Below are 25,762 nucleotides of genomic sequence, written 5' to 3' on the forward strand. Positions count from 1 at the left end.
GTGTAATCTACAATGACCCTTTGTTATAACAGCTTGACCCCATTTGCTTTTAATCAATGTGTGCACAGACCAGACTGGTGTTATACATTCTGGTACCAAACAGGACAAGGACCCAAGTCAACAGACAGAAGAAGACCAACAGATGGATGGGCGGCAGGTAGCCTAGTGGTTAGAGCGTTGGACTAGTAACCGAAAGGTTGCCAGATTAATCCCCGAGCTGACAAGTTAAAATGTGTCGTTCTGCCCCTGAACAAGGAAGTTAACCCACTATTCCTAGGCCGTCATTGAAAATAAAATAAAATTCTTAACTGACTTGCCTAGTTAAATAAAGGTAACATTAAAAGAGACACACACACACGAAAACTTTGTCAGAGTGCAGAGAGTAAAAAAAAAAAAAAAGGTTAGCTGCAGTTTCAATATTTTAAGTTTCTATTTGTTGGCAAATCCGTGTGATTTGGAAAGAATAATCACTCAATGTGTTTCTGAGCCATATCAAACCAGGGTCATGTTCAGTAGGCAGCAAATGAAAATAAAAAAGACAAACAAGAAAGGACAACCTGAGCTTGTTCAATAAGAAACGCTCAAATTTTCGGTTTCCGCTGCAAAATGTTTTCCATCGCATGCCCTAATGAACACGACCCAGACATAGGCTATAAGTATTGAAGAGGGACAAAGTCAACGGACAGGCATAATAACACAATCCCAAACACAAACTCCCAAAACATTCAAGACGAATCACGGAAGAGGTCAGTGCAAAAAAATCCACTGGAAAACAAGCCAACCGATTACCATGTATGTACAATAAGTCTTTACTTAAATATACCCGGTGAATCTGTTCAGAGTCCTCATACTCTGTTGTAGTGTTGACAGTAAGGTGAGTGATGACGTCACAGTTTAAAGTCCAAGAGGCTGTATGGAGAGAAATAGTAATGTTGTCTTTTTGTAGGCACTAACTCCGCCACGGTTCGATGGACTGGGGAAAATGACTGTCGTTTTTAGATAAACACTGAGAATAAGGTCTGTGGTAAACACAGGCTTAGGAGATCTTATACGTTTTGTTCTAGGAGATCATCTTCATCAGCTAACGTCACTTTGTGAATTTTGATGCATTTATGTAATAAAAAAAGCGCATAAAGGCTTCATAATGAATAAAGGTCATGTTAACTGACTGCTATTATCTCATAGAACAAAGTGTACTGTATAAGATCTCCTAAGCCTGTGTTAACCTCAGACCTTATTCTCAGTGTTTATCCCAAATCCCTATTCTTTCCCCATAGGAAAGGCTGAACGAACCAGAGGTAACTCACTTCTGGGTTTTAGAACTACAAGCTAGCGAGCTCTACTGGTCACAGTGGGTGGTAGCTGTAGGTTTAACGGCGACCCACAAGATGGCGCTAGGGGGCTAAGAAAGAGTGAAAGCCATATTGGACTCACTCACAGCTCTTACAGTTCCTGTTGTGCGTTTATGCAGCTCCAAATTGGGGCCCCTGAGTGCCCCATACAGCAATAGCATTAGGCCCAATGGGAAGCCTCAGAAGTTCATCCCTAGGTGATGTTACAGTTACTTTTGCTGCTACTACTCTTGGGGGGGCTCGGAGGCGGTTTAAAGGACTTGGAGCGTTTCAGACTGTTTCCCTTGCTGCTGCTGCTGCTGTTGTTGCCGCTCACGCCGCCGCTGCCGCCCGCCGCATTGGTGGCCACGGAGTAGGAGCGTCCATGCATCATGACAGCATTCATTCCGTTGGCCATGGAGAAGGACTTGAGGTGGGACTTGATGGCCACGGGGAGAGGCAGCTTGTCGATGAGGTGGACGGGGGTGCATGAGACGATGGCCCGGCAACACAGGTCCTGGAGGCTGAACACTGGTGGGGAGGGGGATGGACAGGGAAGGACATAGTCATGTTGTATTACATGCTATAATGGTATAGCATAGGACCTGACAACAATCTAGTTGTGTTGAGGGTTTATTTTGCAGGCGGGACAGCTGCTGTTGCGTCAATGACGAGGAGAGCCCAGTGCGCTTCCTCCCATCAAATGAGAACCCAGCAAGCAAGTGACAACCACCTTTCATTATTCCAAATAAACTCAGCAAAAAAAGAAACGTCCTCTCACTGTCAACTGCGTTTATTTTCAGCAAACTTAACATGTGTAAATATTTGTATGAACATAAGATTCAACAACTGAGACAAACTGAACAAGTTCCACAGACATGTGTCTAACAGAAATTGAATAATGTGTCCCTGAACAAAGGGGGGGGGGGGGGGGTCAAAATCAAAAGTAACAGTCAGTATCTGCTGTGGCCACCAGCTGCATTAAGTACTGCAGTGCATCTCCTCCTCATGGACTGCACCAGATTTGCCAGTTCTTGCTGTGAGATGTTACCCCACTCTTCCACCAAGGCACCTGCAAGTTCCCAGAAATTTCTGGGGGGGAATGGCCCTTGCCATCACCCTCCGATCCAACAGGTCCCATACGTGCTCAATGGGATTGAGATCTGGGCTCTTCTCTGGCCACGGCAGAACACTGACATTCCTGTCTTGCAAGGATTCACACACAGAACGAGCAGTATGGCTGGTGGCATTGTCATGCTGGAGGGTCATGTCAGGATGAACCTGCAGGAAGGGTACCACATGAGGGAGGAGGATGTTTTCCCTGCAATGACAACAAGCTCAGTCCGATGACACTGTGACACACCGCCCCAGACCATGACAAACCCTCCACCTCCAAATCGATCCCGCTCCAGAGTACAGGTCTCGGTGTAACGGTCATTCCTTCGACGATAAACGCAAATCTGACAATCACCCCTGGTGAGACAAAACCGCGACTCGCCAGTGAAGACCACTTTTTGCCAGTCTGTTTATGTCTATAGGCGACGTTGTTGCCGGTGATGTCTGGTGAGGACCTGCCTTACAACAGGCCTACACGCCCTCAGTCCAGCCTCTCTCAGGCTACTACGCACAGTGTGAGCACTGATGGAGGGATTGTGTGTTCCTGGTGTAACTCGGGCAGTTGTTGTTGCCATCCTGTACCTGTCCTGCAGATGTGATGTTTGGATGTACCGATCCTGTGCAAGTGTTGTTACACGTGGTCTGCCACTGCGAGGACGATCAGCTGTCCGTCCTGTCTCCCTGTAGCGCTGTCTTAGGCATCTCACAGTACGGACATTTCACTTTATTGCCCTGGCCACATCTGCAGTCCTCATGCCTCCTTGCAGCATGCCTATGGCACGTTCACGCAGGTGAGCAGGGACCATGGGCATCTTTCTTTTGGCGTTTTTCAGAGTCAGTAGAAAGGCCTCTTTCGTGTCCTAAGTTTTCATAACTGTGACCTTAATTGCCTACCGCCTGTAAGCTGTTAGTGTCTTAATGTCCGTTCCACAGGTGCATGTTCATCAATTGTTTATGGTTCATTGAACAAGCATGGGAAACAGTGTTTAAACCCTTTACAATGAAGATCTGTGAAGTTATTTGAATTTTTACAAATTATCTTTGAAAGACAGGGTCCTCAAAAAGGGATGTTTCTTTTTTTGCTGAGTTTAGATATATTCCATATATCAATCAAATCAAAGAACTGAAGGGTAGCAACATAAAATAACAAACAAGCCCAAGTTTCCTCACACCAACAATAACCTTTCCCATTGTTTTACTGCACCCTACGGCTTCCCAACCCAAGACCCTACAGTGGCTGTAACTTTAGTCTTCCCTGCTCTCCTCACCTCGGTTTGGTCTCCAGAACTTCTCCATGCCGTGCCTCATCAGCACGATGCGCGACAGCTCCGTGAACGACTCGATGACGTTGAAGTTGCACAGAGGGCTGACCTCAAAGAAGGTCATGCCGTTCTTCTCGGCGTAGGCGCGGGCCTGCTCCGTGGGCACCTGCCTCTTAAAGGCCAGGTGGAGCCGGTTGCCTACTAGGATGCGGGGCACCCCCGGGGCATGCTGGGGGAAAGGAGAGAAAGTTAAGGTTAGGATAAGAAAGCAACAGGAGGATGATATTGAGAGTAGGGGCTGTTTTGTTAACAACTCCTATCTTGTTTACGATTCCTTTAATCAAATCACACACAAACCCTGTTCGAACAGGAAACACACCGGCCTTCTCAAAGCAGGAAAGGAAACAGGAAGAGCAGAATCAACTTTATTCTGTAAATACATTTGCATGTCCAGGAATTTCTCTTGGTGAAATGGTGCTGCTACAGAGTCAGACAGACAATAGACAGAAAATACTAAATATAGAGACACAGAATCCACACACAGCAAGTACACTGAAGCTAGTAGTGGAGAGGGTAGTAAGTTTTAAGTTCCTCTGCGTACACATCACGGACAAACTGAATTGGTCCACCCACACAGACAGCGTTGTGAAGAAGGCGCAGCAGCGCCTCTTCAACCTCAGGAGGCTGAAGAAATTCGGCTTGTCACCAAAAGCACTCACAAACTTCTACAGATGCACAATCGAGAGCATCCTGTCAGGCTGTATCACCGCCTGGTACGGCAACTGCTCCGCCCACAACCGTAAGGCTCTCCAGAGGGTAGTGAAGTCTACACAACGCATCACCGGGGGCAAACTACCTGCCCTCCAGGACACCTACACCACCCGATGTCACAGGAAGGCCATAAAGATCATCAAGGACAACAACCACCCGAGCCACTGCCTGTTCACCCCGCTATCATCCAGAAGGCGAGGTCAGTACAGGTGCATCAAAGCAGGGACCGAGAGACTGAAAAACAGCTTCTATCTCAAGGCCATCAGACTGTTAAACAGCCACCACTAACATTTAGTGGCCGCTGCCAACATACTGACTCAACTCCAGCCACTTTAATAATGGGAATTGATGGAAATTTATGTAAAAATGTATCACTAGTCACTTTAAACAACGCCACTTAATATAATGTTTACATACCCTACATTACTCATCTCATATGTATACGTATATACTGTACACTATATCATCTACTGCATCTTGCATCTTTATGTAATACATTTATCACTAGCCACTTTAAACTATGCCACTTTATGTTTACATACCCTACATTACTCATCTCATATGTATATACTGTACTCTATACCATCTACTGCATCTTGCCTATGCCGTTCCGTACCATCACTCATTCATGTATCTTTATGTACATATTCTTTATCCCTTTACACTTGTGTGTATAAGGTAGTAGTTGTGGAATTGTTAGGTTAGATTACTCGTTGGTTATTACTGCATTGTCGGAACTAGAAGCACAAGCATTTCGCTACACTCGCATTAACATCTGCTAACCATGTGTGTGTGACAAATACAATTTGATTTGATTTGAGCTAAAAACTACAGACTATATAATTAACACTTTAAACTACATTAGAACAAAACATTAGGAACACCTGCTCTTCCAAGACACAGACTGACCAGGTGGACCCAGGTGAAAGCTATGATCCCTTATTGATGTCAGTTGTTAAATCCACTGTTTCCGTTCTCTATACGTTCTGCACGAAAACCTGTCCCTGATATTCACACCTCTGCTCAAAACAACACATTGAATTTAACTTCACACTTTTTACTGTATAATAAAAAAGGCTACTGCAGAAAAGAGCTGATTTGCTCATATCCAAAGGCCTACCTGTGATTGGGCAGGAGGAATGTAGTAAGGAATAGAAATGCATAATGATCTGCATTTTCATTGTGGCAGTAAGGGGAAAACACACTAGGCCTATATGAAACCATCTTTAGACTACTCTTCACTCACACACACACCAAAAGTTAGGCACCAGACAGAATTTAAGGAACAGAAAAACCAGAAAAAAAATAGATTTAGCTTAGAATACATTTATTAGGCATGTGCATCCTACCTTTAAAGCATCTCTTTGAGAGGACTATCGATCCCTTTTTCCGGTGCCATCCAAATGTGTGCACAGACAAGGTACCATGATGTTAGCTAGCCAGCCAGGTAGCATGGCTAAACAAGCTTGTTTCCGCGAGTAGATTAAAACGGCCGGCGACAACGGTTGAAAATATTATATAGAAATGTGCACCAATTCACAGGAGAGAGGGGAGAAGGTAGCTCCGGTAACATGGGGCATAACTTTTGAGTGGCTTTCAGTGTTGTTAAGGCGCAAGCATGACTGTCACTTTGGTCTGTTTTTCCTGTCTGGCAGTGGCACTCAAGGGGCTGCGTGACAGAGAAGCCTAGTCAGACTGGTCCTGCTTGTTCTTACTGGAGAAATGAAACCATACCGCTCCAATAACTAAACAAACGTAACAACAAACCTCATCACTGTCTGCACACCCCAGCTCGTCATCACGGCTTAATAACATTTATAAACTGATGTAGAACGGATGGAGAGGAGCAGCTGAGGTAGGCTAATGGCTGGTTAGGGGATGTGGCAGGCTGCTCACAGCTGTCGCACGTGACATTGGGTGAAGTACTCATTCTGATATGACGTCACACTCTTAACTCTGTTTAATATTTTATTTGTAGGACGCGTAGGGAAGCATTCTGTGCTCAGTCATTCATTTCTAAATGAGAAACGCACCATCATTTAGTGATCACACAGGGAGAAGATATTTTCGGCCTCTTCTCCATTTTTTCCCCCGGATCTACACGATTCACGTGGACAACCTATTTTGAAATGAAAACGGCGAATATCTCCAAAAAGTGATGAGTTTGCATCCTTGCGGATTTTTTGTTTGTTTGTATTTATCCTTTATTTAACTAGGCAAGTCAGTTAAGAACAAATTCTTATTTACAATGACGGCCTAGGAACAGTGGGTTAACTGCCTTGTTCAGGGGCAGAACGACAGATTTTTACCTTGTCAGATCGGGGATTCGATCTGGCAACCTTTCAGTTACTAGTCCAACCCTCTAACCACTAGGCTACCTGCCGCCACAATAGTGCAGAGTGTAAAGTCTATGAGCGGGAAGATAAAAGGTGTACCAGTGGCCAGTTGGTGAAGGCCACAGCAGAGAGGGAAAAGCTATTCAGGTTGTGGGAGGTGTTGGTCGTGACTGACCTGAACCGTTTGCCAGAGGGGAGTCTTTTGATAACAACAGCAGATCCTCAGACTACAGCCTGCCTGCCTGGCAATAGCTCTACATGGCTAGTGATTCTACTATCTACAAACCGGTATGGTGGATTTCATTTGAGCTTTTACTGCAGCATGATGAGGCAGATATGCTGTTTAGAATGAAGACTTGAGTCACATCGTCAGACGTGCAGTGTTAAATGATCAGTCAGCAAACTAGCTTACCTCATCGATCTCCCGGATCCAGCGGTCAATGCCATCAAACGACCAGCCATTTGTGATATCATAAACTAGCAGGATTCCCTGTGGGTTGGGGGAGTGGGGGGACATGAACAAGCAATACATCTTTAATCAGTAAACAGTCCACGTGTCCCCCAATACACAGATGATATAGCCTAGAACCTGAAGCATTTGAAATTAAGGGGTCTAACCCACCTGTGCCCCACGTGAATATGACCGGAAGATTGTGCAGAATCGACCCTGTCCAGACGTATCCCTGTTGAATAAAGAATGACCCTGTTAGATTCCATTTAGCTTTCTGTCAATGAGTTTTCTACAAGTATTAGACAAGTATTTTCTATATGTACCACAACTCTAACTTGACTCTTCTCCCATCCAACAGGATTGTGGTAGTCTTGTAGTCAATCCCTGAGAAAACAAACATGATTATAGCAGACAGCCAGCCCAACCTTAACCTCAAACTACAAGGGATTGATTTTTCATCAACAAGGTGGATAACCTAGGATGGAGAGTATAATGGCAAATGGCCAGTTTGATTCCAGAGTTAAAAAAACACTGACTAGTATGTTTACACTTCATATAATGTATACACTTGATATATTCTAACTAGTTACATACACTCACCACTGCTGTAGGGATAGGGAGACTCTGCTGATCCGTCCTGCAGACTGTCTAGGATCTCTCCTTTCCCCACATCACTGTCTCCAACCAGCAAGAACTTAAGGAGGTAGTCGTAAGTCTTGACAGGGCTGCCCTGTGTAGCCATCATCCCACGCATTGGTATCAAGTTAAGACCGGAGAATTTGTGTGTGGAATGCCTTGTCAAACACTAAGGGCGAACGACGTTGTTTACTAGCTAACGATACTGTAGCTAACGTTAGCCACTTAGAAATGAAGGTTACTATCTAGCAGTGCCGCGCACCACTAGCTACAAAAAATACAATGAGCGTTGAGCACGAATTATCTCCAATTCCATCATGTTTTCTTTGAAAATCCACTACCTAGCTAGTTAGCTATCTAGTAACTTATGTGAAAGAAAAATACCCCGTGCTAACGTTAGCTACCTAAAATAATTTACGAAAACAACATTAATTAATCTGGGCCATTCTGCCTCCAAAACCAAATGTCCTCTACAAGGTAAAACATTGTTTTTGAAATGTTAATTCAAAACGAAAATGGTACTTCATTTAAGAGTCCATAAATAACAATTAGTTGCCTTCGAGTACGCGTCAGTAGCTAAGCAATGCAAATAACATCAACCTAGATTTTGCTTTTGCCAGCATCAACATCCGGTTTGCCGGTTCCTCTTCTTCTTTGATGAAGTTTAATAGCGGTTGGCATGCAATGTATGTTGCATTACCGCCACCTACTAGACTGGAGTTCAACTCCCTTAAAAACTCAGCAAAAAAAGAAACGTCCTCTCACTGTCAACTGCGTTTATTTTCAGCAAACTGAATAAATATTTGTATGAACATAACAAGATTCAACAACTAAGACATAAACCAAACAAGTTCCACATACATGTGACTAACATTAATGGAATAATGTGTCCCTGAACAAAGGGGGGGTCAAAATCAAAAGTAATAGTCAGTATCTGGTGTGGCCACCAGCTACATTAAGTACTGCAGCGCATCTCCTCCTCATGGACTGCACCAGATTTGCCAGTTCTTGCTGTGAGATGTTACCCCACTCTTCCACCAAGGCACCTGCAAGTTTCCGGACATTTCTGGGGGGAATGGCCCTAGCCATGACACCACCTTACTCCACTATTTAAATATATTTAGTCCTACCTCAGGCCAACAACCTGAAAGGATGGGACACCACCACTTAACACATTAACTCTTCGGATGTCAAGTCTCGCACACCCAAATACTTTTCTGTAGCTGCCACAACAACGTAATTTTTCTGCGACTTACGTTCCATCCCTGCAGAACAGTTGATAACCATTGCTATAAATGATAAAGATCCAATCTTACTAAAACATTTATCACTTGTTGGCCTATCCCTCTGTACTACTACTCACACCACTCCTCTCAGGATCCCTCCCTCTTGACCCATCTTCCTCTACTTTCTTCACTGCCTCAGCATATGACAACTTCTGCATTACTCTAACCCTGGAAACCTCAACCTGCCTCGCACGGGACATTTCTGATCCCCAGCCCCAAGGGCAACCCTACAATTAACACATATAGCTTAATGCAAATCAAATTGTTGCGAACGCCATTATACCAGAGAAGAAGAAGAAAAAGAAGAAGAAGAAAACCGGCAAACTGGATGTAAGGATATGTAAGTTATCCTGTAGGAGCTTTTGTGCCGAATACATTACGTTGTTACAGGTGTCAAGCATATGGGCATGTGGCAGCAGTGTGTAGGAGGGAGGATCCTAGGTGTGAGAAGTGACCAGAAGGGCATGAGACAAAGGAATGTGTAGCATTGGAGACTGTAGTGGTACACTTGAAGTAGGAAGTTTACATACACTTAGGTTGGAGTAATTAAAACTTGTTTTTCAACCACTCCACAAATTTCTTGTTAACAAACTATAGTTTTGGCAAGTCGGTTAGGACATCTACTTTGTGCATGACACAAGTAATCTTTCCAACAATTGTTTACAGACAGATTATTTCACAACTCACTGTATCACAATTCCAGTGGGTCAGAAGTTTACATACACTAAATTGACTGTGCCTTTAAACAGCTTGGACAATTCCAGAAAATTATGTCATGGCTTTAGAAGCTTCTGATAGGCTAATTGACATAATTGGAGTCAATTGGAGGTGTAGCTGTGGATGTATCTCAAGGCCTACCTTCAAAACTCAGTGCCTCTTTGCTTGAAAAAGAGGTAAAATCAAGCAAAATCAGCCAAGACCTCAGAAAAACAATTGTAGACCTCCACAAGTCTGATTCATCCTTGGGAGCAATTTACAAACGCCTGAAGGTACCACGTTCATCTGTACAAACAATAGTACATATAATAGTAGTATAAACACCATGGGACAACACAACCGTCAAACAGCTCAGGAAGGAGACGCGTTGTCTCCTAGAGATGAACGTACTTTGGTGCAAAAACTGCAAATCAATCCCAGAACAACAGCAAAGGACCTTGTGAAGATGCTGGAAGAAACAGGTACAAAAATATCTATATCCACAGTAAAACGAGTCCTATATCGACAGCAAGGAAGCCACTGCTCCAAAACTGCCATAAAAAAAGCCAGACTACGATTTGCAACTGCACATGGGGACAAAGATCGTACTTTTTGGAGAAATGTCCTCTAGTCTGATGAAACAAAAATAGAACTTTGGCCATAATGACCATCATTATGTTTGGAGGAAAAAGGGGGATGCTTGCAAGCCGAAGAACACCATCCCAACCGTGAAGCACAGGGGTGGCAGAATCATGTGGTGTGGGTGCTTTGCTGCAAGGACTGGTGCACTTCACAAAATAGATGGCATCATGAGGTAGGAAATTTATGTGGATATATTGAAGCAACATTTCAAGACATCAGACAGGAAGTTAAAGCTTGGTCGCAAATGGGTCTTCCAAATGGACATTGACCCCAAGCATACTTCCAAAGTTGTGGCAAAATGGCTTAAGGACAACATAGTCAAGGTATTGGAGTGGCCATCACAAAGCCCTGACCTCAATCCCACAGACAATTTGTGAGCAGAACTGAAAAAGCGTGTGCGAGCAAGGAGGCCTACAAACCTGACTCAGTTACACCAGCTCTGTCAGGAGGAATGGTCCAGAATTCACTCAACTTATTGTGGGAAGCTTGTGGAAGGCTACCTGAAACGTTGACCCAAGTTAAACAATTTAAAGGCAATGCTACCAAAAACTAATTGAGTGTATGTAAACTTCTGACCCACTGGGAATGTAATGAAATAAATCAAATCTGAAATCATTCTCTGTGCTATTATTCTGACATTTCACATTCTTAAAATTAAGTGGGGATCCTGACTGACCTAAGACATGGCATTTTTACAAGGATTAAATGTCAGGAATTGTGAGAAACTGAGTTTAAATGTATTTGGCTAAGGTGTATGTAAACTTCCGACATCAGCTGTACATAGCTACCTCAGTTACCTCGTGCCCCTGCACATCGATTATGTACTGGTACTCCCTGTGTATTGTCATGTTATTTTTACTCGTTATTGTTATTCGTTATTCACTGTGCATTTATACCTCATGCCACTATTTTTATATATATATTTTTCTTCTACTAGAGTCCAGTTGGGGGCAGTAATGCAACATATTAGATGACAACCGCCATTAAACCCCACCGAAGACGAAGACAAAGAAGAAGATGAAGACAAAGAAGAAGAGAACACCTTCTCTGTGAAGTGTGCGATAACTCAATTCGATGTAAAAAATGTAATTTTTAAAAAACTTTGGCAAAGGGTCACATCTACAAAACTTAGTGTTCTCTGTTCTCTGCCGGCCACTGGGCTTCCTCTCCCCGCCATATTTGGTGGGGAGCGGAAATTCCAACCGGATGCTTAAGATTTTATGGTGAAACATCTGGCTCCTTGTTCTCTCTGTGACGCAACATTGTGGCACCCATTGAGGCCATCTCATCTCCATTTTCTTATTCTACTACTTCTTTGAGTTGGTAAACAAACTGAGAGGGTGCATACTGCCACCTGGAGTGTATTGTTTGAACAAGTATAAAGCCAAGGTTGACGATTTACTTATACCAGCAGTTGGGTCGTTCCACGAAATGAGTGCCTTTTGCTTCCCTTTGATATTTTAAGTAGGGTGAAAATTGTGCACCAATATTGAATTTTAAAAGCCTGTTATATTAATTGAAGTGCCCTTTAATACAGACCACATGGATAATTTAATAAGCAGAATTTTATATGAATAATGACTTGCTAAAGTGTCAAAATTCCTAATTTTGACATGTGACTGTGCACCCTCTGACTTCTATGAAAGATTTTAAGATACTGTTGAAGAGGTAGGGTTTCAGATGTTTTCGGAAGATGTGTAGGGACTCTGCTGTCCTAGCTTCAGTTGGTTCCCGCTTAATACCAACAAAACCCACTTAATACCAACATTTCTCCAAGAGTCCACCATCATTGTAAAGCCCTAGTTATTTTGTTGCTTTGTTATTTTGTTGCTTTGACAAATTAAATTTCTGAAGATTATTATTAATTTAATGTGATTTAATATGCGTCTGTCCCTCATTTTAAGGTCAACTCTGAACTGAGCTCTCGTTTTAATGTAGTGAAACTATTTATTTTTAAATATTTATTTCAGAAGAAACATTTAACATATAATAGTCAAACTATAGTATAAAAGCAGTTGGGCTGGTTCTACTCTTTTGGCCCATTTTGTGGTGGAAAAGTCAGTGGGTCAAACATAATGTCAACCCTGTTACCCATAGATAGACAGGCTAGAAAGGTTTCAACAATAAAACCTTTTATTGAGAATCTTACTTTCAATTGCCCCTCCCTGTTGAACATAATAAACTTTCCCCGTCACAAGGCGATTTATGGCTGCTTTAAAATGAAATGATGATCATTTAACTTTTGAAAAACTGGGCCCTGGTGACTGCTGATTGGTTGATTCTGCTACTGATTAAAGTCAGCACCAGGTGTTGCAATTAGGGTGCTGTAGCTAGTATATAAAACACACAAGCAAATGGTGGTTCTCTCATACACCGTGTCACTGTTCTGGATTAGTTGAGAGAGAGATTTGGTGGTGAATGGCAAGATGGTGGTGAAATTGGTGCTTTTGCTTCTGAGTTACTCCTCTGCTTATGGTTTGTCAGGTAAGGGCTTCCCTTTAGCTGTTGATGACGGGAATGACACTGAAGTTCTGTGGGATGAGACGGAGCGACTGAGGCTTGATGACGAATCTGAACCCAAGGTCAGGTCTCGTTCCCAAATCGTGGCCACTCCCATGTTGGAGCATTCTCGTAAGCCAGACTATCTGAAGCTACCAGAATACATCCCTATTCGTGCTTCTGAGGACCAAGCCTATGTCTTCAAGCCTGAAGGGAAGTTCAGGCCGCTGCCCCTCTCAGTCAAGCACATCCTGCTGCCCACCCTATCTCCGCCCACCGCTCCTCCAGTTCACTCTAAGAAGGTTGAGGTCCTGTGCCACCTCGACAGGATTTATGTGAGAATCAGAAAAGACGCCTTCACCAACCCCGACGCCTGCAAGTACCTCAAACTCTGCAACTGCAAAGTCAACAAATCCACAGCGGAACACTACTACATGCTCTACAACATCAAAAGCTGTGGCTTCCGTAGAAAGGTTGGCTACCAATGCCATCAGAAATACAATCCCCTGTCACTCAGACATCACGTGTGCCATGAGTGATCCAGTCAAATTGCAATGGTCTGAAGGGATTGTATTTCCATGGCTTTAATGATCATTTTCAGATGTATTGGTGGCTTTTAGAGTTGTTTCTCCTATTCCAGTGTACCGCTGACTATATTTCCTACTCCAACGTGCTGAAGTACGAGCCAGAGGCCATAGGCGGTATTGTGAGGGAGTTGTCATTCTCTGTTCACATCGAATGCCGCTACAATCGGTGAACTACCACTTCATGATTTCACATTTGGTGGCTACGTTCCAATGTCCACACTAGCATATCCTATACATGGCTCCATACTAGGTAGTATGCTAGTTTGGATATTGAGTGTCTGACTGCACTAATGGCCATTTTCTGCAGGATCCACCACTCTTACAAGTTTGGCTTTCATCCTCGTTTGGCGGGGAAAGTCTTCAAGGCCCTTAAATCCAAGGTTGGAGTCACCCTCACGTCTTATGACGGTGAGTTGACTTGACAGATGTCACCTAAATCTGAATGCACTTGCAGTATTGTTTTCTATTAAAGAACCTTAACTCTATTCTTTCTCTTCAGAATCATGGAACAAGCTCACTGGAAATAAAACCTATTTCATTGGACAACCAATGTACTTTGAGGCCAAAGTTCCCACTATTTCTTTGCATCGGCGGGTGTATATTAACAACTGTTACGTGACTGCTAGCCCAAACTCCACTCTCAAATACACTGTGGTCGACAACTATGGGTAAAACATCTTTGTTATAGAACTACAATTTCTTGGCCTGGTTTTGTCTTGTTCCTGGTAGTTAATTTCTTGCTTGTTAATTGGCTAGATTCCACAGCTGGGCAGTTTACACAGGCAGCCTAACTCAATTGTCCACTAATTGGTTGAAAGACCAATCACGTCGTGTCTTTTTCAGAACTTATCTGATTGGTCAAATTTAAGTTTGCAGTGGGAGTACAGCGCTTAGCATGTCTCCCAAAGGCTAAAGAAATTTCAGTTTGGGAAAATTGAGTTTTCAGGAGTCGGGTAATTGGTTAAGGGAAGAGGATTGGCGGGAAAGGTTGGAAAGACAGATGGCGGCAGAGGATGGGTTTGAATTTGACTCTAGCAATAACAGGGAAAGGGGTATGTCGAGGAAGACTGTCAAGTTGAAAGTGGGCCAGACGCCAGTTCGAGTTATGGAGGTGAAATTGAAGGGCTAAAGGTTTGAGAAGCATGAGCTTTGTGTTGATGGACATGGTTATGATAAAGATGCATTTTGGTTTAGTGGGACTGAGATTTTGAAGAGGATGGAACCAGGTCTTTTGGCTGATCCATGGGTGGAAAAGAGGGTGTGCTTTTGAGTCGGTGAAGCTGACTTGTGATTGTGTTTCTTTAGATCAGAGGGAGCAGGCGCTCTGTGCAACACAACTAGTGTAGTCTTGCTTTGCGCACCATTGAAGGGAGTGATTTCTGGGTTAGCGTTAAGTGTGGAGGTGGTGCAATAGAAGTTGAAGATTCCTGTGTAGTTTGGTGTGACGCAGACACGGTGGCGAAACGGTGAGTCACTGTCAGTCCTTTTGAGTCCGTCTTTAAGTGACAAGATCATGTTAGGATGTATCACTTATCCTGTTGGAGCTTTTGTGGCGAATCCACTGCTCTGTTTCAGCTGCAACATTTATGGTCATGTCGCAGTGTAGGAGGGACATTCCAAGATGTGGTAGTGTGCAGAAGGGCAAGGGATAGAGGGTTGTTTAGTTTCGTTGGATAAAGTGGTCAACTGTAGGGTGCACATGTTGCTGGGGATCAAGTGTTCGGTGGCTAGTCAGACTAGTGCAGAAGGTGTCGCATGCTGAGGGAGTGAAGTAGAGAATGGGTCAAGGGTGAGCAATTCTGAGGATTCCTGTGAATGGGATGTCTGACAGCACAGAGGGATAGGCCAATGCGTGACATATGCTTCAGTAAGGTGCAGGGGACACGTGTAGCATGGTAGTGTCCTGTTCTCTCAGCCCGTTGGCCTGGGGAAGGATCAGATGAGGTTAAGTAGGGTAATATTCAGTGTATTTTTGGTTCCCTTTATCACAAAGTGTAATGGATCTATAATTCAGTTGGGGGTGGTAATGCAATATATTGGAAGCCAACTGCTGTTAAACCTCAACCAAGAGAAATCAGAACTGTCTGCCTGTGTAAACACAGCCCTAGTGTCTTTTGTAACTCAGTCCCTGGTTTACAAGGCGAGAATAAGACCCAGTGGGTGAACCTTGTCCCAATTTGGCGGGATTAGTGTTAAGTACACAATCTTCTCTTAACTAGATGCATGGTGGATGGCAAGAATACTGTCCAGTCAAAGTTCCTGTCACACACCACCAACAATGCTTTGAGGTTCACTATCGGAGCTTTCATCTTCCAGGGCCTGGACAATCAGGTCTGACTCATGTGCATCTCCAAACAACTAATCATGATGGGTTGATTCTTTAATACTATAGGCCTACAGTAATGCACCTTAGGAAGAACGTACATTTATTTTCTTCCAGAAACTCCACTTGCACTGTGAAATAACTACGGGGAAAGTCACTCCAACTCCAAGTTCCAAGTCCTGCAACTATGGCACAAAGACTAAAAAGTAGGTTCACCTGAGTGATTGACTTGAGTTCTGAGGGACTCCTTGCTATGAGGGTTAACTAATATTTATTGTGATTGTCCTAGGTGGGTGGAACTGGGTGGTGATGCTGCGGTTTGCTCATGCTGTGTCGGTTCTTGTCCTTCTCCTTCTCTACAACCCTCCGGTGAGCATGTAGGTCTGGTTCATGACCAGTCATGTCTTCTCATTGTCACCAACCCTTTCATCTGAGTGCATTAGAGAAGGGAATGGGAAGCCATTTTGAGGACTTAACGCGGGCATGCATTCATACCACCATTTTATATTTTACATTGTGTTTTGTTTGACCGTAATCTGTGGAAAATGCGATACTGATCTGATAACGCTCATAGCTCACGCACAAACTGTGACGAGTCATTTTATGACGATGGCCCATGACGAACATGCTGAAGACAAAGCATGGAGCATGGAAACCTTCAACGACGGGGCTACTAAAGGTACTCAGTCCCTCTGCTTAATTCTTAAGAATGTTTAACTGGTATCTTAATATATGAGCACAAATTTCTGAAAATAATAGCGTTTCCCTCATGGTTTTAGGTGCTGTTGGGAGGGTTTGATGAGCAGTGGACAATTATTTTGATAAAATAAACTTTTAAAAAAATCATGTGTATTGAGTTCATTCAAAATGGCTGCAGAGGTCCAGGCAGAACTGGGTTCAAATATTATTACATTTGATTACTTTCAGACATACATTTGGTGGTTTTATTTGAAGTAGTTGAATATTGGAATGTGTTTGGAAATGCACTTGGAAATGTATGTAATTTTAAAATCCCCAAATATATAAATCCAACATGGAAACTTAATTTCATGAGCTGAAATTAAAGAACCCAGAAATGTTCCATATGTACAAAGCTTAGTTCAAGTGTTCACATTTGTTGAAATCCATATTTGAGCATTTCTCCTTTGCCAAGATACTCCATCACCCTGGCATGTGTGGCAAATCAAGAAGCTGATTAAATGGCATGATCATTACACAGGTGGACCTTCTGATGGGAACAAAAGGCCACTATGAAATATGCAGTTGTCAAGACCACAGATGTCTAAATTGAGGGAGTGTGCAACTGGTATGCTGACTGCAGAGATGTCCAGAGCTTTTGCCAGAATGGTAATTTCACTACCATAAACTACCGCACATTTTAGAGGACTGGGCATTGTCTAACCGGCCTCACAACTGCAGACCACGACTAACTATACCAGCCCGGGACCTTAACATCAGCTTCTTCACCTGTAGGATCATCGGAAACCAGCCACTCAGACAGCTGATGCAACTGGTGTAATGAAGCCCTCTTGTGGGGGAAACTCATTGTGATTGGCTGGGCCTGGCTCTGCCTAGCTCCCAAGTTGGTGGGTGTGGGAAGGCCCACCATGGCTGTGCTCCTGCCCAGTCCTGTGAAATGTGTAGATTAGGGCTTAATGTATTTAAATTTACTGATTTCCTTATGAACTGTAACTTAGTAAAAAAAAATATTTCAGTGTATATACTCCCACGCAGTTGAACCCAGGTCTGTTCGGTATTTGGAAATATTTCTACTCTTTCAAATAGGAAATTATTTCAATGTTTCCAATGTAGTTTTGGCCCACATTTAGAAAATTCGAAAGTATTTCAAGTTACTTTAAAATAAGCATTTATTTGGGTATGGGTGGTGGGGTGGAACTTTTGTTGCATTTTAACATGAAATCACTTAAGCATGTGTTTCCTCATGATGCCTTTCTCTGCATTTGAGTGTCATTGTAGATTTGGCATCTCTTTACAGTTAACTGTCCAGTATCAACCTTTAAAATTGTTCAACACTCTATACCAGTGGAAGTTTTGTCTAGACCATTGCATTCCTTTGGCTTTGGCAAATACTCCTGTATCAGCATGGAAGAGTTCCTGAGCATCTCTTGCAAGTGCTTTACAGTCTTGGTGTAGCTGCCATTTTGTACCCCAAGAGGGCGGAAGAGGTTTACAGGCTCTGCATCACTAAATACAGCAGGGAGTCCAATCTCACTTGGAACCAGAGGTTTTCCAATAAAGCTGTGAAGCAACTTCCTGCCCTGAAGGCTATTTTCTAGGAAGCTCAACGCATCACGTAATCTGCTACCCAAGTGTTCAGGGTACCAGTCAGAAGGCTTTTTACTCAAAATCAAGTGAATTAACACTGTTTTGAAGTGTTGATCTGTAAGGATACTTCTGCCTGTGAGGCCCGTTTGCTTTTTGTGAAGGAACGCTACAATTCCAAGGCAGTGAATGTGGCAGGAGTTTTCAGGCAGGTGATTGGTCAGATACTTCAGGAAGTGGTCCTCGTAAGTGGTCAATGAGAGGCTCCAGTATGTGTCCAAGGAGTTGTTCCTAGGTGGGGTGGAAGGAGAAATGGTGAAATAAGCTTCAGTGTCTTTGAGTTTAACCACGGGAGCCATATCGAAGGTTATCACTTTCCCTGATCTAAATCGAACCATCAGAGCTCCTGGGGCGTCCATATTGCGAAATGTCAGCTCAAATTCATATTTGTGGGATATCTGTCCCCAAGCTTTTCTAATTGTGGTCTGGAACCATTTGGTAACCTGGGTTTTGGCCAGGTAAGGGGTGTGTTTCGAGCAAAGAGCACTATCCAATACATCAGTGACTTTCACCACTTTGACTTTCTCATTGTCACAACACAGCAGGCATAGCATATCATCATCTCCTATGGCAGCTGTGTGACATGGGCAGCCATTTTGGTTCACACCACCATCCACCATTTTGACTCTACCACAGCCCTCCATTTCAGGTGGCATATCATCAATAGCCTGGTTACACCAGAGTTGAAACTGGAAACTGTATGGCTCTAACGGGGCAATGGGGACTATGATGTCACACACAAGGGAACTGATCCTGCCCTCCACCACAAAGTCTTCAATCACCATGCCAACCTCCACATCACTCATGCTCCTCATGGCTTCTAATAGGTCATTAGCAAAACCCTCCACAAACTCAGTCACCCTCCAGCTCTCATTGGGTGAGACTTTGACACATTTGTCGTAAAAACGGTTGAGTGTATCACAGTCCGGTAGCGGAACTTCAGCCGAGAGGTTTTTCACGACAGAGATGTCTTCCATATCCTCCTGAAGGATCTCTCCTGGATGGAGCTTCTTCTGTGAACGTCTTCTGAAGAATTTAATGGAGAAATGAACAAAAGAGATGAGGGAGTATGCGTTCCATAGGTACCAGGTGTAGTCGCTCTCTGAGTCTATGATATTAGTGACATGCTCCTGCTGCTGGTCATCCTTTGATGATTCACTGAGAATCGGTGTCTCTTCCTGGTTTGTGTTATATTGTTCTGTGAGATGTTGCTGGTCGTCTGACTTTCTGAGGTTAGGTGGTACTTTTACTTCCTGATGTGTGTTAGACGGCTGGTCTGTGAGATGCTCTTGCTGGTTCCCCTCTGATGATGTTCTGAAGATGGGTGACACCTCCTGTTCTGCTTCCTGGTCTGTTTTAGATTGCTGTTGGTCGACCTGAGACTCTTCCTGACGCTCTGGTGATGTCTGTTGGTCACTATGGCAACTACCAGTCGGGACCTCTTGTGGCCACTGTTGATGGACATTCGCCATGTCCTTGTCCAAGTGGTACAGTTTCTTGTCATTGTGAGATGCCTCTGTGTCTGAAGCAGGCTGCTCTTGGTCGTTTCCTTGTGAAAGGGTTAATGATAGGCTGAGGTCAATGGTAGACTGTTCCTTGTCCTCTGGTGAGAGGTTTTGCTCTGTCTTAGGTACATCTTGGTGTACTTGTGAAAGCTTATGGTCAATGTGAGATCCCTCCTCTTTCTCTTCATCTTTCTCCTCTTTGTTCTCTTGAGAATGTTTCTGTTCGATAAGAGTCTCTTCCAAGCCCTTTTGATAATGGTTCTGGTCGATTTGAAAGACCTGTTGTACTTCAAGTTGTAAGGGTTTTTGGTCGATGGGCCCTTCCTCTTGGGTTACCAGTGGTGCCACTTCCTGTTCCAGCTTTGCCCTCTCCCTCTGCAGCCAATCTTCACGCTCCTGCATGCCCATTATGTGACCATCCTGCTCCTGAACCTGTCCTGTTCTGTCCTCTCTGGGGATGGGATACAGTAGACTAACTGCCAGCACAAACACCCGGAGAAAGGTATCTTGCATCCTTAACGTTGTCTCTGTGGAGTAGAATAAGACACATGAAAAATGTCAGTTTCTATTCTATGATATCCATGTTGATATATATCTATTTTCCCATCCTTCTCATTCAAAATGCACGTGAAGTCCAATATGAGATTTTAACGTACAGTATGATAAATTATACCAAACCTTCGATGGGTGCATCAGTGTGCACAATGAAATCAAAGGTGCAGGTAGTTTCTGTGAAATTCTGATTTAGCAGAAATCCATAACGATCTATCCTATCAGTTGAAAAACGACAATGCTAAGCATAAAGAACAGTGAGTGGATGAGAGACCGAGATGGGGACTTCCTTGTTGGCTCGAAAGCATCTAACTTTTGATAAATTCATTCAGTATGCACACAAAACAGCATTATTTCTCAATCAAAATAAAAGTTGCAATAATAACACTTACCTGACTGGAGTAAGTAGTCTGGTTGTACATTTAGTTGTACTCGGCAATGGTCGTTATGGATGTACCGTAGAGGAGGAAACGAAAAGAGATCCTTGCACAGCAACACTGCTGTCTCTTCCTATTTTAGTTGCAGCTGTAGGTTGACTTATTTCCTGAGTGAGTACCCTGCCCATGTGCTGTGGCTGTGCGACACTTTCCTCTGCAATACACAGAGCAAACCGGATAGCGCACACTTCCTCTACTGTCAGATAAGAATCAGGGTCATCAGACACAACACAGCAGGACCAAGTATAGAGGTACTGTACATACAGTCGCTTGTGAACGGATTCGCATTTTGCAATCTACACAACCTACTCCACATTTTGAAAGTGAATTACAGAACATTTTCCAAATAAGTATATATATCTTTTTAAAAACACCCCAAGGACTTTTGGCAGCCAATACAGCTATGAATGGTTTTGAATAAGATTATACCAACTTTAAACAACTCCTAGGGCAGCGGTTTCCCAAACTAGGGGTGGCACGTTTTGGGTTTTGCCCTAGCGCTACACAGCTGCTTCAAATAATCAAAGTTTGATGATAAGTTTACTAATTTGAATCAGCTGTATAATGCTAAGACAAAATCCCAAATGTGCACCCCTTTGGGGTCCCCAGGACCGAGTTTGGGAAACGCTGTCTTAGGGCAACATTTATCCATTGTTTTTGTCAAAATTGCTCAAGCTCAGTAAATTGAGTTGTAATTCCATTGATGGACAGCAATATTTCATACCTTGTCTCTGAAATGTAAGTCAGGACTGAGGCTGGAACACTCAACACCTCTTGGAAAGCTATTCTGGTGTGTCTTTTTGCATAGAAAATTGTGTAATTGCCCCACTGAAAAATACAACTCTATCCCAGAGTTTTAAGAAGAGTGAGGTATGTATTCCTCTAACTTTTTACCTGGGTTTTGCTCCTTTCATATTTATTTGATCCTGACAAACTCCCCAGCCCCTGCCGGTGGCAAGCATACACATAACATGATGCTGCCACCACAAAAAGTTTAAATACAATGGCACATAGAGGCAGATCTGACTCGTTATCTCAATGTCAATGACGTCAGCATGCTTTTACATGCTAGTGTCAACATTATTTTTTATATACATATATTATCCATTGACGGTAAAGTATTTGAATATGCACAAAAGGGGAGAAAAATAAATAAGAGTTTGCTTTTAAATGCAGTAATCCCTCCCAAAATGTGGAAAATGTTCTATAGTTGTTCTTTCACTTTGGAAATGTGGAGTAGATTGTTACATTGGTAGGAAAAAATCCTATGTAATATAATAAAACATACAAAAATTGTCAGTAAAATCTGAAGACTTTGACTTGTAAGGTAGAATGGTTCAACTTGTCACAAGTGTGACAATGAGCCTCCATTGCTTATTATGCATGCTTCTACCTTGCTAATTGAATGATTGCTCCTGTAATTGGCGCTGGAGAGGATGGCTCTGCCGTTTCATGGGCTCTTAAACCAACCATGCAAAAAAGAAATCTCGCATTTTTTCGTAACTTATTTTGTACATAATGTTGCTGCTACCGTCTCTTATGACCAAAAGAGCTTCTGGAAATCAGAACAGCGATTACTCACATTGAACTGGTGAAGAATTTCTCTCTTAATGAGTCGGAGGAGAGGGATTTACCTCCAGACACACAAACAGGCCCTCATCCCCATCATTCGCACGAGGAAGAGACGGCAAAGATATTGCGGAAAGAGTTAGGGGTGCCTTGTGAGGATCCGGCGACGAGTGGCTAATCTGCCCTTGCCATCCGTATTACTGGAAAATAAATTGGACAAGCTAAAAGCACGTATATCCTACCAACGGGACATTTAATAACTGTGATATGTTATCTTTCACCGAGTCGTAGCTGAACGACGGCATGAATAGAAGAGTATCTCATGATAAGCTGTAGACCACACTATCTACCTAGAGAGTTTTCATCTGTATTTTTCATAGCTGTCTATATACCACTACAGACTGATGTTGGCACTAAGACCGCACTCAATGAGCTGTATACCACCATAAGCAAACAGGAAAACGCTCATCCAGAGGTGGCGCGCCTAGTGGTCGGGGACTTTAATGCAGGGAAACTTAAATCCGTTTTACCTCATTTCTATCAACATGTTAAATGTGCAACCAGAGGGAAAAGAACTCTAGACCACCTTTACTCCACACACAGAAACACGTACAAAGCACTCTCTCGCCCCCCATTTGTCAAATCTGGCCATAATTCTAAATTAAAGCAGGAAGCACCAGTGACTCGGTCAATAAAAAAGTGGTCAGATGAAGCAGATGCTAAGCTAAAGGACTGTTTTGCTAGCACAGACTGGAATATGTTCTGGGATTCTTCCGATTGCAATGAGGAGTACACATCAGTCACCGGCTTCATCAATAAGTGCATCGATGACGTCATCCCCACAGTGACCGTACGTACATACCCCAACCAGAAGCGATGGATTACAGGCAACAGCCACACTGAGCTAAAGGGTAGAGCTGCCGCTTTCAAGGAGCGGGACTCTAACCTGGAAGTTTATAAGAAATCCCGCTATGTCCTCCGACGAACCATCAAACAGGCAAAGCGTTAATACAGGACTAAGATTTAATCATACTACACCGGCTCTGACGCTCATCGGATGTGGCAGGGCTTGCAAACTATCACAGGCACTTCAAGGCAAGTAACACTGAAACAGGCATGAGAGCACCAGCTATTCCGAACAACTGTGTGATCACACTCTCCGCAGCCGATGTGAGTAAGACCTTTAAACAGGGTGACATTCACAAAGCCGCAGGGCCAGACGGATTACCAGGACGTGTACTCCAAGCATACGCTGACCAACTGGGAAGTGTCTTCACTAACATGTTCAACCTCTCCCTGTCTGAGTCTGTAATACCAACATGTTTCAAGCAGACCACCATCGTCCCTGTGCCCAAGAACACTAAGGTAACCTTCCTAAATGACTACCGACCCATAGCACTCATGTCTGAGTGGCTCACATCAACACCATTATCCCAGAAACCTTAGACCCACTCCAATTTGCATACCGCCCCGACAGATCCACAGATGATGCAATCTCTATTGCACGCCACACTGCCCTTTCACACATTGACCAAAGAAACACCTATGTGAGAATGCTATTCATTGACTACAGCTCAGTGTTCAAAACCCTAGTACCCTCATAGCTCATCACTAAGCTAAGGACACTGGGACTAAACACTTCCCTTTGCAACTGGATCCTGGACTTCCTGACGGGCCGCCCCCAGCTGGTAAGGGTAGGTAACAATACATCCGCCACGCTGATCCTTAACACAGGTGCCCCACAGGGGTGCGTGCTCAGTCCCCTCCTGTACCCCCTGTTCACTCATGACTGCACGGCCAGGCACGACTCCAACACCATCATTAAGTTTGCGGATGACACAACAGCGGTAGGTCTGATCACCAGCAACGACGAGACAGCATATAGGGAGGAGGTCAGAGACCTGGTCGTGTGGTGCCAGAACAACAACCTCTCCCTCAACGTGATCAAGACTAAGGAGATGATTGTGGACTACAGGAAAAGGAGGACCAGCATGCCCCCATTCTCAGCGACGGGGCTGTGTGAAGCAGGTTGAGAGCTTCAGTTCCTTGGTGTCACATCACCAACAAACAAACATGGTTCAAGCACACCAAGACAGTCGTGAAGAGGGCACGACAACCTATTCCCCCTCAGGAGATTGAAAAGATTTGGCATGGGTCCTTAGATCCTCAAAAGGTTCTACAGCTGCACCATCGAGCTCATCCTGACTGGTGGCATCACTGCCTGGTATGGCAACTGCTCGGCGCTAAAAATTGTCAGACACCAGCCACCCTAGTCATAGACTGTTCTCTCTGCTACCGCACGGCAAGTGGTACCGGAGTGCCAAATCTAGGTCTAAGAGGCTTCTAAACAGCTTCAACCCCCAAGCCATAAGACTACTGAACATCTAATCAAATGGCTACCCAGACTACTTGCATTGACCCCCCCCCCCCTATAACTACCGGTTCTCTTTCTCCCTCCTCATTCTATCTCTCGCTCCCATTCTCCCCCCCCATCTCTCTCCCTCGTTGGTCCCCCCTCTCTTTCTCTCCCTCTCTCTTCCCTCCCTCCTTCCTATTTCCTGTAATGTGCAATCGCTCACAGGCGAGCAGCAGCAATAACCTCTCTCTTCCGAGAAAGAAGAAGAGAGAGAGAGAGAGAGATTTTGAAGGGAAAGGCCCTAAGGAGGAGGGTAGCCATTCATCCAGATCTGTGTCTGCTGCATGGCGTTTAAGCTGCCCGAGCAGCAGAGCAGCTTCAACTAATGCCCTGCTCGCCTCGTCACCATCACCGCTACAGAGCTGCTTTATGGGCTCAGCGGCAGGAAGTGCCTGATTTCTGTCTCTCTCTCTCTCTCTCTCTCTCTCTCTCCTCTCTTCTCTCTCTCTCTCTCTCTCTCTCTCCTCTCTCTCTCTCTTCTCTCTCTCTCTCTCTCTCTCTTCCTCTCTCTCTCTCCCTCTCTCTCTGTCGATGGAGTTATTCCTCTCTGTTTCCCATTTCCCTCTCTCTCTGGCATTATTTGTCTCTGTCTCTCGCTCTGCCGATGGCTTTAGTCATCTCTCCCGCTCTCTCTCACCATTTCCCTAACTATCCGCTCTCTCTCACCATTTCCCTAACTATCCGCTCTCTCTCACCATTTCCCTAACTATCCGCTCTCTCTCGGACTATCCGCTCTCCCTCTCCCTCCCTCTCTCTCTGTGTAAGAGGTGCCTTAGACGAGAAATCACTCGCGTTCAGCCGAGGAGGACACACTCCACTTAGATAAATATCCCCGGCGCTCGCCGTAGAGCCGCTTCAGATTTATTATACGCCTGCCGAGCGGGCAGAACATTGACTTGTTTCATGGGGGCAGGCTAGTGACGCATCGCCCTAAGAGAAGCGAACGAGAGGAGAGAGAGGGATGGGGAGTGAAAGGGATAAAGAATGATAGATGAGGAAGATAT

General features: G+C 44.0%; 2 protein-coding genes across 2 annotated transcripts; both read right to left on the reverse strand.

Moving 5' to 3' along the window:
- Positions 1 to 330: 330 nt before the first annotated feature.
- LOC120032946 (ras-related protein Rab-40C-like) lies at positions 331 to 8,508 on the reverse strand. The gene is made up of 6 exons (XM_038979220.1): positions 7,868 to 8,508; positions 7,591 to 7,651; positions 7,439 to 7,499; positions 7,229 to 7,306; positions 3,716 to 3,938; positions 331 to 1,862 (listed from the first exon to the last, which is right to left on the reverse strand). Exons 1-6 carry the CDS (start codon positions 8,019 to 8,021, stop codon positions 1,546 to 1,548), a joined length of 894 nt encoding a protein of 297 aa, XP_038835148.1. The 5' UTR covers positions 8,022 to 8,508; the 3' UTR covers positions 331 to 1,545.
- A 9,455-nt stretch (positions 8,509 to 17,963) lies between these two features.
- On the reverse strand, positions 17,964 to 20,801 carry LOC120032493 (inositol 1,4,5-trisphosphate receptor-interacting protein-like). The gene is made up of 2 exons (XM_038978597.1): positions 20,729 to 20,801; positions 17,964 to 20,311 (listed from the first exon to the last, which is right to left on the reverse strand). Exon 2 carries the CDS (start codon positions 20,295 to 20,297, stop codon positions 17,964 to 17,966), a length of 2,334 nt encoding a protein of 777 aa, XP_038834525.1. The 5' UTR covers positions 20,298 to 20,311; positions 20,729 to 20,801.
- Positions 20,802 to 25,762: the final 4,961 nt, after the last annotated feature.

This window comes from Salvelinus namaycush, chromosome 39, assembly GCF_016432855.1.
Source record: "Salvelinus namaycush isolate Seneca chromosome 39, SaNama_1.0, whole genome shotgun sequence".
NCBI lineage: Eukaryota > Metazoa > Chordata > Actinopteri > Salmoniformes > Salmonidae > Salvelinus > Salvelinus namaycush.